The sequence below is a fragment of the Myotis lucifugus genome, unplaced genomic scaffold (genome assembly GCF_000147115.1).
Source record: "Myotis lucifugus unplaced genomic scaffold, Myoluc2.0 scaffold_80, whole genome shotgun sequence".
NCBI classification, from domain to species: Eukaryota; Metazoa; Chordata; class Mammalia; order Chiroptera; family Vespertilionidae; genus Myotis; species Myotis lucifugus.
This window is the reverse complement of record NW_005871128.1, coordinates 288,741-307,162: the sequence shown is the minus strand read 5'-3', so window position 1 is coordinate 307,162 and position 18,422 is coordinate 288,741. Positions and strand designations below refer to the sequence as shown.

At 39.4% G+C, this 18,422-nt stretch overlaps 1 protein-coding gene across 1 annotated transcript in view; it reads left to right on the top strand.

Moving 5' to 3' along the window:
- The window catches only part of LOC102441522 (phosphatidylinositol 3-kinase regulatory subunit beta-like), an 88,452-nt gene extending 77,401 nt beyond the window's left edge, over positions 1 to 11,051 (top strand). The window contains 2 exon segments of the mRNA XM_023755582.1: positions 7,203 to 7,299; positions 10,890 to 11,051. Coding sequence (XP_023611350.1) covers positions 7,203 to 7,299; positions 10,890 to 11,051 — 259 coding nt within the window.
- The last annotated feature ends 7,371 nt before the right edge of the window (positions 11,052 to 18,422 follow it).

Sequence of the window (18,422 nt, the reverse complement as noted above, 5' to 3'; positions counted from 1 at the left end):
GTGACACCAACTCAGACACTCTACTGAGGTTAATATCAAAATCTATAAATGACATTTTAATTGTAAAACTCCTCTTTTATAGAGGGTCCATTGACTTGAGAGGGCTTGCTTAACCCAAAATTTTATTGCCATCTATCTAGTGACTGCCAAAGGTAGGGCTTAACTACTATAGAATTTAGCACATGATATAAGTGGTATATCAAGTCACTGAAGTAAAGACAGTCTTTTTATAAATGATGCTGGGCAGCTGATTAGCCGTTTGGAAAAAGAGAAAATTAGAACCATTCCTCACACCACACACTAAAATAAATTCCAAATGAACCAGGGAGATTAATAGGGACAACTCTTGTCTTTCTGCTTTCTACTCTCACACTACCACCACACTCACAGTACCACTAACAGCAGATGGATGGATTTCCACACCAAGCGGTTCTGACACTAACTGCCTGGAGTTAGTACAATCCCCACAGGCTAAGGGCTCAGTCCCACAAGGCTGCCCCCACTTCAGACACCAAGTGGTAGGTTCTCAGGTTCTCAAATTCTGTCTTACTTGGCTATAAATCAGAGGTCCCTACAATTCTCTCCTCAAATTCGATAGTTTGCTAAAGCGGCTCACAGGACCCAGGAAAACATTTTACTTACCATTTATTACAAAGGATATTTTAAAGAATACAGATGAGCAGCTAGATGAAGAGGTACATAGGGCAAGCTCTGGGTCTTGAGCGCAGTAGCTTCTGTCCCCGTGAATTTGGGGTAGTTCCCCTCCAGCATGTGGATATGTTCTCCAACCCAGAAATTCTCCAAGCCCCATACTTTACATAGGCATGCTCGTGTATTAACTCATCTCCAGCCCTCTCACCTCTCTGGAGGATGGGGCTGAGGCTAAAAGTTGCAAGATTCTAATCATGGCTGGTCCTTCTAGTGACCAGTTCCCATCCAGGAGCCCAGCAAGACTCACCTCAGAACAAAAGACGTTTCTATCACCCAGGAAATTCCGAGAAATTTCGGATTTCTGTGTCAGGAGCCAAAGTCAAAAAACAAATATTAAATATTAGCACAGCCAAATATTGGCAAGTACCTACTGTATATATAAATATAGTGTTTCACAATCAGAGATCTAAATGTTAAAAAAAAAAAACTGCACAAGCCCAGGGAGAAAGAGAGATAACTGAGTTTCTCTATGATCCAGGTAGAAAAAGTCTTTGCAACTGTGATTGAAAATCAGCATGCAATTGAACAAGCATATTAAATTTAACTAAATTAAATTTTGTATGAGGTCTAAAATAAAGTCACCTAAGAAAGTACAAACTAAGATAAAATACAGTCGAATTTCCCCTCTGTAGATTCAATCAACTATGGATCGAAAACAGTTTTTTCTCTCTGCGCTTCAGAATTTTAGACAGTGGACCCTTAAAAGACATGAGTTTGAACTGCATGGGTCCACTTATACATGGATTTTTTTCAATAAACATATTGGGGGAAATTTTGGAGATTTGTGACAATTTGAAAAAACAAAGTTCATGTTTTCTTAATAATGTTTTCTTTTCTCTAGCTTACTTTGTTGTAAGAATACAGTATATAATACATATAACAGAAAATATGTGTTAATTGGCTGTTAACTTTATTAGTAAGGCTTCGGTCAACAATAGGTTATTAATATTTAAGTTTTGGGAAAGTCAAAACATACGCAGATTTTCAACTGTGTGAAGAATAGGCCCCAATGACACTTGAGTTCTTCAAAAGTCAACTGTATAAGGAATTTGTACATCCACAGATTTTAGTATCCAACTGGGATGAAAAGAGGGGGTTCTGGAACCAATCCCATGTGGGTACAATAAAACAACTGTATTTGCAACATATATCACAGATAAAGTGCTAGTACTTCTAAAAATTGTTTAAAAAATTATTGAGGGAAGGAAATATAAAAAAAATATATAAGGTAAATGGGCAGAAAATATGAACAGACAACTTACAAAATGAGAAAAAATTGATTCTGAAGCATTTGAAAAGATGTTCAACTTCATTCATAATAACAGAGACACGGACTGAAACTACAATGAGATATACTTCTCACCCATTAGATTGGGAAGAATTCAAAACCTTAACAATACAATCATTGCTGAAACTGTGAGGAAACAGGCACTTTCATACATTATTGCTGGGAAGGCAAAATGATACAAACACTGTGAAGGGAATTTGGTAATATCTAACAAAATTGCATATGCAATTGATCCTGAAGATATCCCTCCAACAATATAACAAATACATGCATCAGTTTATTCATCGCAGCATTATGTGTAATTTCCAAATACTGGAAACTGCCTAAACATCCGAGCCTAGGAGATTGCTGAATAAACCCTAATAATGAATACTCTCCCATTGAACAAAAGAATGAAGAAGCTCTCTGAATTGATGTGGGGTGATAGATAATGTCTAAGAGATCTTATAAAGTAAAGAATCAAAGGATAAAAGATTATATCTCGTACCATTAACTTTGCTTAACAAAGAAGAGGAAGAAAATGTACATATATCTGCTTATCTTTCCAAAAACAAGTCACAGGAAAGAAAAAAACAGAAACAATTAAGTTGGTTACGTAAAGGGCAGTGATTTTCAATCTTTTTCATCTCCTGGCACACATAAACTAATTATTAAAATTCTGTGGCACACCAAAAACTATATTATATTTTTTGCCATCTGACAAAAAAAATAGGTATAATTTTTATTCCTTCACACCGGATGGCTATTGTTTTGGCTGTTGTTTTTTTTTTTTTTTTTATTTGACCATAAGGAAAAGGAGGTCAGTGCTCCTGACTAAACAGTCAGGTACTGCATGTTTTAAAAATTCTTGTGGCATGCCAGTTGAAAATCATGGCTATAGGGAATGAAGAAGAGGGTGCAAGGGACATTTGAGAGAAGGGCATTTCCCTGATTATACCTGTTTGTAAGTTTTGACTATTGGAAGCACGATAATGTTTTACCTTCAAAAAAGGAAATCAATAAAAGAAAAACAAAAACAGTAAGAAACTGGAACAAATGAACCCAACTGTATTTCATATGAATACCATAACCACAATGTAGGGAGAGGGGAAAAAAACACAAATTTGAGTAACTTACAAACACAGTTTTGACTATATGCCCTGCATGCACTCTGCCTTGGGCAGGGTGGGGAGATGGGAAAATTGGAAACTAGAGATCCTGAACTCTTCATTAGTTCTGTTTATTGTAGTAGACATGAGTGAAGGTGTTCTGACACTTTTTCAGATGTATTATGGAATCGGGCAAATGAGTAAATGTCTTGGTGTTTTAGGAAGCTAGGATTATTGCTATGAAAGAAGAAGCATGTAAATATGAAACAGGAAAGCCCTAGCCAGTTTGGCTCAGTGGATAGAGCATTGGCCTGCAGACCAAAGGGTCCTGAGTTCGATTCCAATCAAGGGCAAATACCTCGGTTGCAGGAGGCCCGGGCCCTGGTCGGGGAGCATGCAGGAGGCAACCATCAATGTGTTTCTCTCACATCAATATTTCTCTCTGTCTTTCCCTCTCTTCCACTCTCTCTAAAAATCAGTGGGAAAATATCCACAGGTGAGAATTAAATTTTTTTTTAAATATATATATATATATATATATATATAAATATTAAACAGGAAAGACCAGAAAGATAAATTGAAATTGGAGATATTGGTGTAGACTCAGGCTATCCAAATATATATTTATATATTTATTTACCCACATATATATATATATATATATCATGTGTGTTTCTGTATGTACAAGTGTGCTTATATGTGTGTATCACATGCATGTACATATCTCCTGGCTCTGTCCACTAAAAGGTCTAGAAGCAGAGACATTCCAGGAGCGATGAGCCAGCTAGTGCACACACCTTGATCTGTGACACCATTGCCCACTAAAGGAGCCAGGAGTCCTGCAGAAGTCACTGAAAGCAGGACTGGGGAAGAGGAACTTCAGGATGAGCCTGGAACATTTTGTTTTTCCAGAAGATAAGCATGTGCTCAAAAGAGCAATGGCAGTGAGACACCGGTCCATGGAGCCAGCTTGAAGGGACCCTCATTGGCCAATCTGGGGCAACCTGAGCTCTAAACTACTAACTGAGGATAATACTTATAGACCATTTGGGGTCAGGAGTGGTGGGGAGGGAAACAGGTAGCCACAAGTCCATACAGATAATGCAGAACCACATGTGTGAGGGAGAAGGGAGGGTTCTTGGACCAGTAAACAGAAGGGAGTGCTGGATGGACCATCATTATTGTGTAGCCATCATAACAAAGGTCAATTCGGGCAAAACCTAAGGGGAAATTTTAATGAGGAGCAGGATACTTCCATGGTTCCAAAGTATCTCTCCAAAAACTGCTTATTAGTGGGAAGGGAGAAAATAGTAACTACACATGGAGACACAGAAGTGGAGACATTGAGAATGTCGAATGGAAGTTGACATCACTGAGGAGAGGCAGATGGATCCTGTGCCTCCAGGCGTGACTGTCTGAGAAGCAGACAGTGTCATGTGTACAGTATTCCCCTCAGGAACGCATGGCCTGAGTCTAATCATGAGGAAACATCAGACAAAATCACAACGAGGAAACTCCTGTTTTTAAAAAAGTGGGGGACTCCATCTTCAAAAATGTCACAAAGGACAAAGAAAGGCTTTGGAAACCTTCAGAGTTCAAAGACACAAAACAACTACCTGCAATACCTGTCCCTCCCTACTCTTCATCCTGAACATCAATGGTGCAGTAGGGAAATTCACATACAAATCAGATAAGAGTATTAATGTTTTATTATCAAAGTTGAGAACTGCCCTGTGGTTATGTAAGAGAATACCCTCAACTGTAAAAAGCACTAACCTATTTAAGGGGTCGTGATGTGTGACATTTATTCTCAAATGCTTTAGGAAGAACAAAATATTATGTGTGCACATACACATTATTATACAGATATAATAATGCATATATATGTGTGTATATACACATGGAGAGAAAGGAGAGTGCACAAATGATCAAACAAATTGCATAAAATGTTAACAATAGATGAAGTTGGGTAAAGGGTTAACTGTTGCCCTTTGTGCTATTCTTATTCAAGCAACTTTTCTGTAAGTTTGAAATTTTTTCCAAATTAAAAAATATATATTTATGCCCTACAGTGAACTTTATATGTAATGAAGAAAATTTGTGCATGGTAAAATAAACATTTACGTATTAAAAATGTTGCTCTCTCAGTAGACGTGACAAAAGGTAGATAAAATGAACAGAAGGAAGAGAGATTTAGTTTCCACCTAGATTTGAATCCACAGGTCAGACTCTGCTAGGTGGCAAAAAGCAAAGCAAATGGAACAAGCTACCCCACTGGTCTAGAGAAAGTGCTGTATCTCTGAAGCATTCGGAACTCTTCCCCCAAAGCCCAGAGGACCAAGTTCTCCAAAGTAGTTACCTTTCCGAAGATGACAGTCATGGGTTCAGTTTTGTTTTTACATTTCAAATTGTTGACAATGAAGCCCACGGATAATGTTGCTCCTTTGGGTTCTCTTTCTTAATGTCAGCATTTTACTGCTCTGACGAGAGTCACAAACATCTGACCAAGGCCTGCCGAAGGAGAAGGCAACGACAGAGGACGGGGGTCTCCTACAGTCTCTTTATGACTCCTCTGGACATTAGCGTGATAGACCAAAGGAAACAAATTAAGAGACTCAATTGAAGTTTTATGACAAAATGAGAACATCTCTGACGGGAATGGAAAACTTCTGAGCCAATGATACTCAACATATAATCAAATGAAAAACAATGAGAAGATAAACTTCTCCTAACTGCCCTGATATTCCCTGGTGACCCAGTAAGAACTTTTTCCTGTGGTTTGTTACTTGCTAAAAATTGTGTCCTTTTCTCTGCCTTCCCTACTGTCTTTTAGAGAGGATAAAGCTGAATAATAACATTTCTTTTAAGTAAAATACTGGCAGTTGAAATGTGGATTGAGTTCAGTCAAGACCTCGAAAATTGCCACTAGCACTTTCGAGTGAGCATGGTAAGACTTCTTTTCAGTATATTAAAAATAATAATAATTTTTTAAAAAGGAACATTGACACGAATAGGCAAATAAAAGCCAGAAATGATAGGATGAATGAAAAAAATTAGCCAGCAGAGATCAACACTATGGTAGAATCAAGGAAGGAACGATGAGGGTGCACAGCTGAGACACTTTCAAAAGTCAGAAAGTAAATAAAATGAGAAATGGTGTTGGGAGGGGGGGTGTATATGTTCTAATGGGCCAGTTGAGACTAAATGCTCCCTGATTGTCATAATATGGACCTAGCTAAGAAGCCCAGCCAACACATGGTGAGAGCCACTGACCTTAAGTCCAGCATATTTTATTTAGGAGATGCTATGAAAGCCTAAAGTCCAACGAAGGAAATGTTTGCATTGCCTATTGGAACACCCCTAAAGCAACACCACTTAGTTTAAACATTCAACTCCCATGTGGGGGTCAGACATCCTGGAAATGTATCAGAATCTAAAACCCATAGTTCTGAGACTTTCATTCAGGGCATTGTGAGACAATGGTTTTGAATGTTTTAAATCATCACCGAGGAAAAGGAGAGTTTCCTTTTGTAAAAAGTTTGTGACGTTTTTCTTTTTACTTATCAGATGAAATTTAAGAGAACCATGTTAGAGAAAGCAAAACAGCTTTAACAACTTACTGAGTAAAGCCTCAACCAGATTTTTATGACAGAACTATATCCATATATTATTATGAAAACGGCTTAATTCCAGAAACAAAAATTCTTCTTTGTCATCTGTTTTATTTTTTTTAAGTGTCTACTCTCACTACATTTTTCAGGATTCATATATTTGCTTTTTCATCATTCTGCAATACTGAAAACTGACCCATGTTTCAATATTTTTAATATAACTTGCTTTCTTCTAGGAGATGGTTCTAATAAGAATGCTTCCTGAGATACAGATAAGGACAAGATGCTATCTTAGTCATAACAAACACACAAAATCCAGCTCCTGTGTGATGCGGACTATCACCCTTTGGTATCATATTAAAAACTGTTCTGATTCTGACTTGGGCTGAATTGTTCCTTTAAATCTCTGTACCTTTCAAATTATAAATTTTTCAGATTTCATGTAATCCAATTTGTTGCATATGTTTGTAACCCAATTTGTTGCCTATGTTTATTACTTTTTAGATTACATCGAATATGTTATCAATTCAAAAATAAATTTACCAGTGCCATGAATCAGTTGCTCATTATCGCTGCCCCTTACCTGTGCAGCACCTTCAAGGTGAGATTACTTATTCCTTCAGATGTTTTCTTTTTTCTGACCCAATCCGTTCGATTCAAAACTACCCAATTAGGTCATTAAGGCTCAAGTACAGATCCAGCAGTCTCTGGAAACAACATCGCCAGGGCCATAGAGTGGAGCCTGGTGCCCTAGAGATACCCTCTCCACCCACTTCTTCTTCCCCCTGTTTCTGCCCCCCTGCAGGAAATCTCTAAGGAGAGAACCTTGACCCCACCCCCAACAAGAGGGAGGCAATGCGCTGGTATTTTGAGACTACCTAGGAAGGTTCATGGAGCCACAAAGCACAATTAGGAACATGTGGAAAACTTTTGGGGCCATTCATCGATGAGGAACTGGCTGTGAAAACCTCAGCTGTGAGATTTTTGAGGTGTCAGAAATCAACAATTCAAGAACCCTCTCCTTGAATTGTAAAAATTGTGATGTGGACTATGTTGAGAGTCAACTGACTATTTTATAGGCCTAATTCTAGATAACTATTTTTTTTCCTTTCTGAGATTTGTAAATACTTCCTTTCTTATGTAAGTATTACTGAAAAGTTATATGATCACAAAAGGCTTTTAGCCATTTACCTTTTGGGGCCATAAAGTTCTCCAAACAGAAGAGATAAGTTGGTTGTTGCAGGTTGGGTTGCCCAAAAACAGATGCTAAGATGGATTTGGGATCAATACCTGTGAAGGGTAGGGGACAAAGTTGGATTGGGCAAAGGGAAAAGAGGAACTTGGATGTCCAACAAGCCGTGGCCAACCCAGCTGGGAGCTCTGGTGAGTAGGGCCACATTGGGTGAAAATGGCTGGCTAGCCTTTACCCCCCTCCCCATCTCGGTCACTGGAGGTGGGCTTCTTGGCAGAGGGAGCCATGCCCTGCAGGTGAGGCAGACACAGATGATATGACAACCATGGGCTCTCCGGGCTCTCCGCTAACAGCAGTCCCCACAGCCAGCCAGCAAGCTCTTCCTTAAAGATACAAGCAACTCACCTCCATGTGTCTCTCCCACGGGGCTATTAACTGTCCACACTGGGGCACTACCTAGTAGCCTCTATCAAAGGCACCTGAATCCTCTGCTTTAGAGAGACATGCCATTTAACTAAAAACATTTTTAAAAACGTAACATTCATAAACCACTTTCAAAGACACAGGGACAACCATTCTTAGGAGGCCTGCCTTCAGCTTGTCCCCATGTCTGTTGAGCCTGCTTTCCTCCGCCAAGGTTGGCAAGTATGCGCCTCCGGAAAAAACACCTTGAGCATCTGTTCCTTGGCCTCTGCTGCTTGCTCCGGTTTCCTGAACCCCCCAGCAAAGGCAGGGATTGGCTGGCAGAGCGTCCTTCATCTTTAAATACCTTCAGGAGCTAGAAAAAGTGACTTCTGGCTCGCTAGTCAGCTAGACAAGGATAAGTGCTTTCGGTTGATTATGTAAACAACAGGCCCCACAGGCCCCTCTCACACGGGCTGTGGCGGCTGCCTAAGGAGAAGCAATGCTGTGAGCTGACTGCAAAACAACCCCTCCTCCATCAAGCTGTCCCTAGGATTTTCTTTCCTTCTCCAGCATAAGCATCTTTATCATCCCGCCTTGGGCCTCACGCGGCTACGTTGCTATGGGGATTACACTGAAGATAATCACTTGTGAACCGGCACAGGTTTTGACAGCCCACTCCAGCCTCGTGTGGCTTCTGCCCTCTCAATCTGAACGTGGTGACACCAGGGGAACAGAGCATGGATGCCAGACAATCCCCAAGGTCAACAACATGGCCCCTCGTTTTAGACTCAAATAACAATTTATCATACAGGCCCATTGAAGACCAGCTCCTGACTTTAGTTCTAACTCAGATCCTCCTCCCCACAGCTGTGAGTCTTGGAACTAATATTTTCTAGACTTCTGCTTTCTCATCTGCAAGTGGGCTGTGAGGGTGTGTGGTTGGTGCATTGACGACTACCTCCAAATCCCAGGGGCTGGGATACTGCTGTACATATGCCAAGGCACACTCCATGGAGCTCTGTTTTCTATCATGAATCAATCACCCTGCAAGTAACAATGAAATTTAAATCACCTGTTTACTGATAGGCATGCCCAAACAATAATGAGATTAGACCTCAATCCACTAGCTGTGTTTTTTAACAAGAGACCAATCTCTTGTTAAAAGTATAGCACTTTGGGGGTGTGGTGAAACAGGATTGAGATGATCTACTTTCTCTTTAAACCAACCCAGAGTTTGCTTAAAACAAACAAGAATTTAACTTTGGTTCTTCAAAAGTTCATTCAAAAAAAAAGTAAACTGTCTTAAAGAAATACTGCAAGGGAGCCATTCTCAGTTCTCCTACTGAGTGAGGCTGACACCTGCTGGCCTCCTCCTCCTATGCAGACACTCCTGGGAAAGAAAGTATATTTTGCAAGATTCTGTTATGATCTATGTAAATACGTGTGATTGGAATTGCAGAGTTATTTGTAACTAAGTATATCAGGGCATTTATGCAGGAGCGGTACTGTGAGCAAGACAGAAGTATATTTTGGTTATACGTTTGGGGTCTCGGGTTAAGGATATAGCATGTCAACACATAAATTTCAGTCTCTCACACAGAGAATGATTAAAAATTCTTAAATAAAATTGTTCTAAGTTGTCCTCATCATTAATATGATTTTTAATCTGTTAGTGATAATTATGTGTAAATTAAGGTGACAGATAATATAAAAGAAAATGAGAGAAAAACAAAAAAGGGAACTATAGGAGGAGAGAGATGAAGACAGGGAGCTGGAAGTAGATGTAGAAAAAAGAGGCAGATCCAGGCACAAAGAAACAAACACCAAAGCAGACAGAGTCCGAGGCATCTTGATTTAGGAAGCAAGAGGGAAATCATTCACTTTCCCCCAACAAAACTGCCCCATAAAGTACAGCAAAATGACCTAAGAGTGTTTAAGCTGTTTGTTGGCTTAAATATCTCACTTAGCTGGCTGGTCTCTTAAGCTGTCAATTTTATCTTTGTGACAGCCAGTGGCCAGAGGGCATGCAGTCTTACAGTCCCTCTGCAGGGCAGCTAACCGTCCTCTGTAGTGAAGGACACATTTCCAATAGTTTTATGTAAAAGGGGGCTTCTTAAGATGGCACTGCACACGTCCTGTTTTTATCATCAATTTCCTGGCACCAGGCTAATGAGTTCTGCTGGGAGGATGGCTACAAATGCAGCGGAGGCATCTATATTAGGACCAGGTGACCCCACCTAAATGAACTCCAGGACAGCAATAGATGAACTGCAACATATTCAGCTGACATAAAATATAAACTAGAATTAATCTGAATATGCCTAATGCTATAAGAAAATGTACTTCCTGTGCTATAATTTTTCTGACTCTGTGGGAATAATCAGAGGACCAGTGTTCTCCCAGCTCTGCAGCTTACGGAAGCCATTGAACCTCTCTAAGGCTCTGTTTCTTTATCCATAAAAGGAAGACACCCACGCCCTGTTCTATCCACCTTGGAGGGTTATGAAGTTCAAATGAAGTGATGTCTGAGAAAACTGTAAAACTTTCTGAGCTCTACTAAAAAAAGATGTGAAATTTTAAAAAAAATTCTTAAGCGAGGAGTAAACAGCCTTGGGAAAGAGAAAGATGCTGAACAAGAGCCATCTGCACGCAGAGAAAGCATCCCCACGGGGACCCATTCCCGCCTGGTGTCTGAGTGGAAGCTCTCAGAAGCCATGGTAACAAGGCCTAGACACATCAGTAGCAAATGGAAATAGGAGGCACACAAGTTTCCTCTCTGGCTCTCAAAGCTGCTTTAAATAAATGCCCTATCTGTTCCTCATTTGAACAAGCTGTGCTCAGGTTAGTTTCAATTATTATGGGACAAATAAATGTACCTTTCCATTCCGTCTGATTGTGGATTGGGAGTAGCTATGGGAGCTGCCAGAGAGGGACCAAATGAAGCTGTGTCTATGAACAGGTTCCGTCCTGGCCTTAGGTGTCTGCCTAACCATCCCCTGGTTTGTGTGCCTGTGACTCAGGCTACAGAACAGGGATCCTGGACACAGACACAATTTCCCCAGGTCCTGGGCATCACCAGCTCTCAGCAAACATTTGGTTCTATGGAGACAGAGGGCCACACAGTGGGGCATGAATCACAGAGTGATGTCACCGCATATGTGTTTTCCCACTTATTAGGGAGAACTCTACTCCCACACATGACTGAGCAAGTCCCTTCAAAATGTAGAACTTTGAGAACTAATTAATTTTCACCTTAGAAGTAATCTCATACTTGTGCCTGAAAAACAAGAAGTTGGACAAGCAGACTCTGAGAAGTTCCTTCCAGAATGATGACATGGTTCTTGTTTTTATTTGCCGAGCTATGGGAAAGGTGCATCCAATGCTGAGTTTGTACACCTCAGCATAGTCCAAGCAGAGAACACAAATCCCAGTACAGGCAAGAAGAAATGACCAGAGCTTTGATTTATATTTGTTTTGTTTTTTACCTCATCCTTTCAGAAGTTATATTTTGTATGTATTTTGATTTCATGATAAAATAATACCATGATGCATTTAAATAACATAGATGTACATGATATATAAATAAAATTGTTCATTAATATCAGTGCCTTACCCCCCCCCCCAAAAAAAAAGTCTGCAGAACACAGAAGTACAATAGGGAATATTTAGAGAGTATGCTGTTAAGTACTGTCATGTTGAAAATTTTATGTTGCCTAGTAAGGCGCTTGATCTTAAAATCTCAGTTCCATCCTAAATGTGCATGTGTCATAGGCTAATATTAAAATTCTGGAACTTTTATCCCAAAGGAGCCCAGTAAGACAATGGAAATGCATCAATATCAATCAATCATAACTAAAAGCAAAGCTGATGGAGTTTGGTCTAGTAGAATCACAGGGATCAGTATATATCCCACATGTAGCCTGCCCACAAAGCCATGAAAATATTAATGTCACACACATGGTGTTATGTTTATATTTCTCATAAGAAGTCCTGCCATGGCATTGTACACCCTTTAGGCTGTTCTTTAAAAAAGGAGAGAGACAACGGGCCCATATTGAAGTCACTTGTGTTAAGGCCCCACATCAGTAAACCAAGACTTAATACCTAATCTCATTACAGTTTCAAGCTTCCCCAGAAATGTAACCTCTAACCCACCAACATAGAACTTCCTGGTCAGCACTAGGCTAGGTAAAGCCCTGAGAGACCTCTTCCATTCCCCCTTAAAAGGGTGACCTTGCCTGAAATAATGCATTCTTTGCTAATAATTTCCTGCCCCCATCCCCAGCCCCACTTTCCACAATTCAATGGAGCTCCCTTCTATTTGCTAGATAGGATACTGCCCCATTCATGAATCTTTCAATAAAGCCAATTAAATCTGAAAATTTTACTTGGATGAATTTTGTGGATTTTTTTTTAACAAAGCTAAACTGCAATTGAGTTTTTTCTTGAATTCAAAGTCTTGGAAATTTGCCCTGCATTCTTTGCTAATAATTTCCTGCCCTCATCCCCAGCTCCACTTTCCACAATTCAATGGAGGTCCCTTCTATTTGCTAGATAGGATACTGCCCCATTGTGCAGGAGGCAGCTGATCGATGTTTCTCTCTCATCGATGTTTCTAACTCTCTATCCCTCTCCCTCCTCTCTGTAAAAAATCAATAAAATATATTTAAAAAAAAAAAAGTCTGGGAAATTTAAGAATTTGATCTTCAAAATAGCACAGTCAAGGGCAAGAGAAGCTAACATGGCAACCATGTCCTCATCAGAAAAGTGTAGCTCTTTGTGTTGACCTCATCTGACATATCTGAGGAATGACAGACAGAAAAGGTGGTAAAACATTGGCTTAAATACAGCACCAAGGGGGTCATCTCTCTCTGTTACATGTGTAACTTACTCTTATTGCATAATTCACTTTCCGGAATGGAGTGCCCTGGGAAGTTGAGTCACCCCAGGTTCTGAGACAGTGCTTCCTGAGGGGCAAAAATTAACTCATCAAGTTCCTTTTATGTTATTTCCTCTTGTTGTGAATTTTAAATAAATAAAAATTATCTACACGGTCCTTCATTCACTCATTGTAACAGACTGCAACCCCCAAAGCCATGAAGCTGTTGACTTCCTCCAGATACAGTACAATTGGGATAGCCAACCCCCAACTCCCTGGGGATAACTCACTCGATAAGGCTCCTCTAGAGCTGTAAATTCAACTCCCCAGCTCCTTGCAAGGACCAATGCAAACCAAAAAATTAAAATTTAAATAAATAAATAAATGCATTCCAAAGGTAATTACAAAATTGTGCTTCAATTAATAGACAATTAATACAAGGATTTGAACAAGAAAGTATTGTTTCTTGTCAGCTTACTTGCCTACCACCCCTAAAGTTTGCTCCTTGCTTTGTTTGATAAACCATGTTAAAGAGAAAACCAGAGGCCCAAAATGGCATCACTTGTGCTAAAGCCCATACCAAACTTAGATTTAATACATGACCTGATTGCTGCTTCAACCTCTCCCAGAAGTATAATCTTCATTAACCGGTCTGTTTTCTGTTGGAAGCTCAGTGAGTTAAGACTGATGAATAAACTGGTTAGGAGAGCATTATTGTGATGATGGAGGCTACTAACTCTTCCTGCAGCTGTGTTTAATACCATACTGTACGTCTTACAAAAAAGATTTAAAATATTGCACAAGTATAATTACCAGGAATTATCCTTCCCTAGTTGATACCTTTTGGAGTCCCTGCCTACCTCATAATCCTATTCTCTGAAATCTGACCCTCACCCCCAAATCACAGGAGTGGGTTTATGTTTATCTCTCTGTAATCCAGCCTGCCTCCACCACAGCTGAATGGACCCCCAGGGATCACCTGACCAGCAAGGATGGTCTGATCCTGGTGGTCACATGCTCTGCAAAATCCAAAAGTCTGTCATCTTTTAAAAAACAAAACAAAAACTACTTACAGAAATCAGGACAAAAGCAATTACTTGTATTCCTCTAAAAAGGTCAGGATAAGGTTCTTCTTTGCTTTTGGTTTAGGGGGGCTTTTACTAAAACTCAGTTTTACATATTTATTTGGCATGGGCACCATTACTAATCTATTTATATCATTTAGGCCATTCTTTGGGGGGTTTTTTGTTTATTGTTACTTTTTAAAATTTTTAGCCTGTGATTTTTAAACAACAAAATATATTAGATCCTATCTGGTTTAGAATTGAAAAATATAAAGATCCTTAAGCCAACAAGTCTTGTCTTTTTTCCCTTTAGGCTTTAGTTTTAGTGCTGTACATGGATTGGTATGCAACTGCAATGCTATTTTAATCCCTCGCGTAGTAAAAATATATTGTTTTAGACTTTTGCGTGTTACTTTCATCTTTATAAAGATAAAATCCATGAAATGTACCAGTGTTCTTTCAAGAGTGAGGCAGACACAAATAACCCACTGAAGGGCAGAGAAGACATTAGAACTTAAGTTTAATCTTGATCATAGCCTTGTATATTTCAATTTTTCTATACGTATGTCTTAAGTTGACATAATATATTAGTGCAGCATCGGGTATATAATTTTTACATAAATAGACACATATATATTGAGTTGACATGCTCAAACATGACAGGAAGTATTCTTGAAAAATTTAGGCCACTGCTGAGCCAAGAAATTGCCACTTTTTCTTGCCAACCTGCTTTTCAATCCTAGGGCACAGTGCCATCTGGTGGTGCCTCAGATAATGCATTCATGACATTGGAGTAATTTGTGTAAGAAAAATAATTCTTGTCATTCAGATTGAAAGGCAAATAAATAACATTCTAAATAAGTTACATTAAATTTTAGTTATATCATGGGGTGCTATGAAAATTTTCTATAGTTTCCTGCTGCTTTTTCTGGGCTCTTTTTCTCTGTCCCCCTTAAAGGTAGATGCTTTCATAGAGTCACGGGTCTTTTCCCTGCCTTATGCATACTTCTCTCTCTTCCTGGCCTGCCTCCCCTCCCAGTTTTCTTTTAAAAATCTTATTGTACATTTAAAATTAATCTCGTGGCCCACCTTTTGGAATCTTTTCCTGAGCACACCAGCAAATTGGCCACACTCTCTATCCTTCTGAGGTATCTCCCTTAAAGCACTTGTCCCACTGACTTTTAATGATTTGCTTCCGTGTCTGTCTCCCTATCAAATTAATGTCTAAAAACGCACTGTTCAGGAGAAAGCTAATATGAGCCATAAATGTGAGTCACATGTATAATTTAAATTTTCTCATAGCCACATGCCAAAAAAAAGTAAAAAGTAACAAGTAAAATTTATCGTAACGATATATTTAAACCAATAAATCCAAAATATTATAATTTCAACATGTGATCGATGCAAAAATATTACTAATGAGATATTTTACATTCTTTTTTTCATATTAACTCTTCCAAATCCAGGATGTGACTTATATTTAAAGCACATCTCAGTTCGGTCTCACCAGAGTTCAAGTGCACGTGTCTGTGGACCGTGTGGCGAGTGCATTTCTACAGGCATCTCCTTGCACTTAGTAAATGTTTAATAAATTCTTCAAAAATAAAACAACTCCAAGCTGGCAATGCCACTCAATGTTTCCTAGAAAAAGCTGTCATACGTTAGGCCCCTGTGAGAAAATACCATAAAGAATCTACAAACAAGTCTCTCAACAGAAGAAAATAGGAGGAGTCTGGCAAATCATAGCAACTGCCAACTTTTGTTCTAAAAGTCCTTTGAGAGGGAACTGTTTCTGCAAATGTATTTTAATGTATTTAAATAATAGTCTTAAAATGAGCAATTGTCAGATTCCTAATTATGTACCTGGACATCTCTTTATAATAAGCAACACGTTTTTCATCATTTTTTTTTGTTAAGGATATTTTTTCCATTGCTTTTCAGAGAGAGTGGAAGGGAAGAGTGAGAAAGAGAGAGAGAGGAAAAGAAACTCCAATGTGAGAGAGACACACCAACTGCCTCCCACTCGCACCTCGATGGAGTCAGGGAGCAAACCCACAACCCAGGTACATGCCCTTGACCAAGAATCAAACCCACGACCCTTCCATACATGGGCTGATGCTCTAACCACTGAGAAACTCTGGCCAGGGCCATATTTTTAATCAATTTTTAAATATCTTCTTGCCCTGCCAGCACCCTTTAAAGGCAAGGACCACTCTGTCTTGTTCCTTGCTATATACTCAGTGCCTATCTTTATGGCTGGCACATAGTGAGCATGCTAAGGATATATTTGTTGATTTGAAAAATTTGAGAGCTTGGGTCAATATATGTTACATTTTTCCCTGGATTTGTAGACTTTACCTATTTTTTTTATTCATTTCAAAACCAGGGAGTTCTTCACTACATCGAAGTGTTTAAGGAAGAGATGGTTACAAAATATGGCTCCTACCTTCAGTCTAATGCACCAATAAATTCTATATTTAATCCCAGCTCAGGACTCTCCTTCCCAAACCACTCCAATGCCCTGTGTTCATGATGATGACTTAGCCTCACCCCTGCATATAGCATTTGTGTCTACCATACTCCTTCTTGCATATTCTTGTGAGATGTAAAGACCCAAGAAAACAGGTGTTTCCACTTCCTATAGGCTCCTAAATGTTAAATAACCCACCAAGTATCAAAATATCAGTAAGTAACTGAACTGGTCATAGAAACCAATGTTCTGACTCTACCACATATTTCCACAATTGCGTCCCTACCTCTGAAGTTTAAGAATGCATTTTTCAAGTCCTCTCATCTTTATCATATGCTTGTATTTACAATGTATGGTCTTTGTTTTTCTTTCATTTGTATCTTATATGATTGGTACCTGGGGATAAAAGTAAGGCGGCCTCCTCCAGAACTCTGGGTACTAAACTAGTGACACCAACACAAAATAAATAAAATGGGCAACCTGCAAAAATCACCTAGCCCGTGGTCGGCAAACCGCGGCTCGCGAGCCACATGCGGCTCTTTGGCCCCTTGAGTGTGGCTCTTCCTAAGCCTTAGGAGTACCCTAATTAAGTTAATAACAATGTACCTACCTATATAGTTTAAGTTTAAAAAATTTGGCTCTCAAAAGAAATTTCAATCGTTGTACTGTTGATATTTGGCTCTGTTGACTAATGAGTTTGCCGACCACTGACTAGACCAGTGTCAGGGCACCCCGTGCCAATGTGCAGGCTGAGCGAGCTGCAGCCTTGCCGAGTGCCAGATGCACAACTTGCAAACACCCCGAGGCAGCCTTGGGGTATTTCCCTCCTTGGTCAAGACAGAGAAAATAACGCTAGAAATAAAATCTGGTCTGATAGAGTATAAACAAAAGCTGAGAATTATCAAGGGTGCCGAGACGTCTGAAAGAAGAATGTATGGCTGGAGGAGGTGGGCCTGGACCCAACTGGCCATCACAACCAGAGGATAAATGCCTTCAGGACAGGAACCAGGCCTGGGTTGTTTTTTTTCCATCCAACACTATGCCAAATGGGCTTAGTTCATGACCTGAAATAAAGAATCATGTATTTCTTTAAGTGTGTGTGTGTGTGTGTGTGTGTGTGTGTGTGTGTGTATCCAAGAGCTTTGCAAAAGGTTAATAATAATGAGAAAATAAATACAAGTAGTCCTTTACATTTATAAAGCACTTGAAAAATACCAGAAAACTCAACTGGCATATAATTTGAGATCCATATCCACTTTTTCAAAGTGAATGGCTCTTGTCAGATAAATATCACATGATCTCATTCATTTGTGGAATATAATGAACAACATAAACTGATAAACAAAAATAGAACCAGAGACATAGATGCATCGAATATACTGTCCAACCTATGAGGGAAGGTGGGGGTAGGGGGGCAGGAGGGGTAAGAGATCAACCAAAGGACTTGTATGCATGCATATGAGCATAACCAATGGGCACAGACGGGGGGGGGGGTAGACTTATGTAAAATATTAATAAAAATTATTAATTATGTAAAATATTACATAAAATACTTATGTAATATTTTAAACAATAAAGAATTTAAATTTAAAAAATAAAATAAAAGTGAATGGCTCTTAAGAAAGACAATTTTAGCCCAGCTGGTGGTTCAGTGGTTGAGCATCAACCTATGAACCAAGAGGTGGAGGTTCGATTCCTGTTCCGGGCACATGCC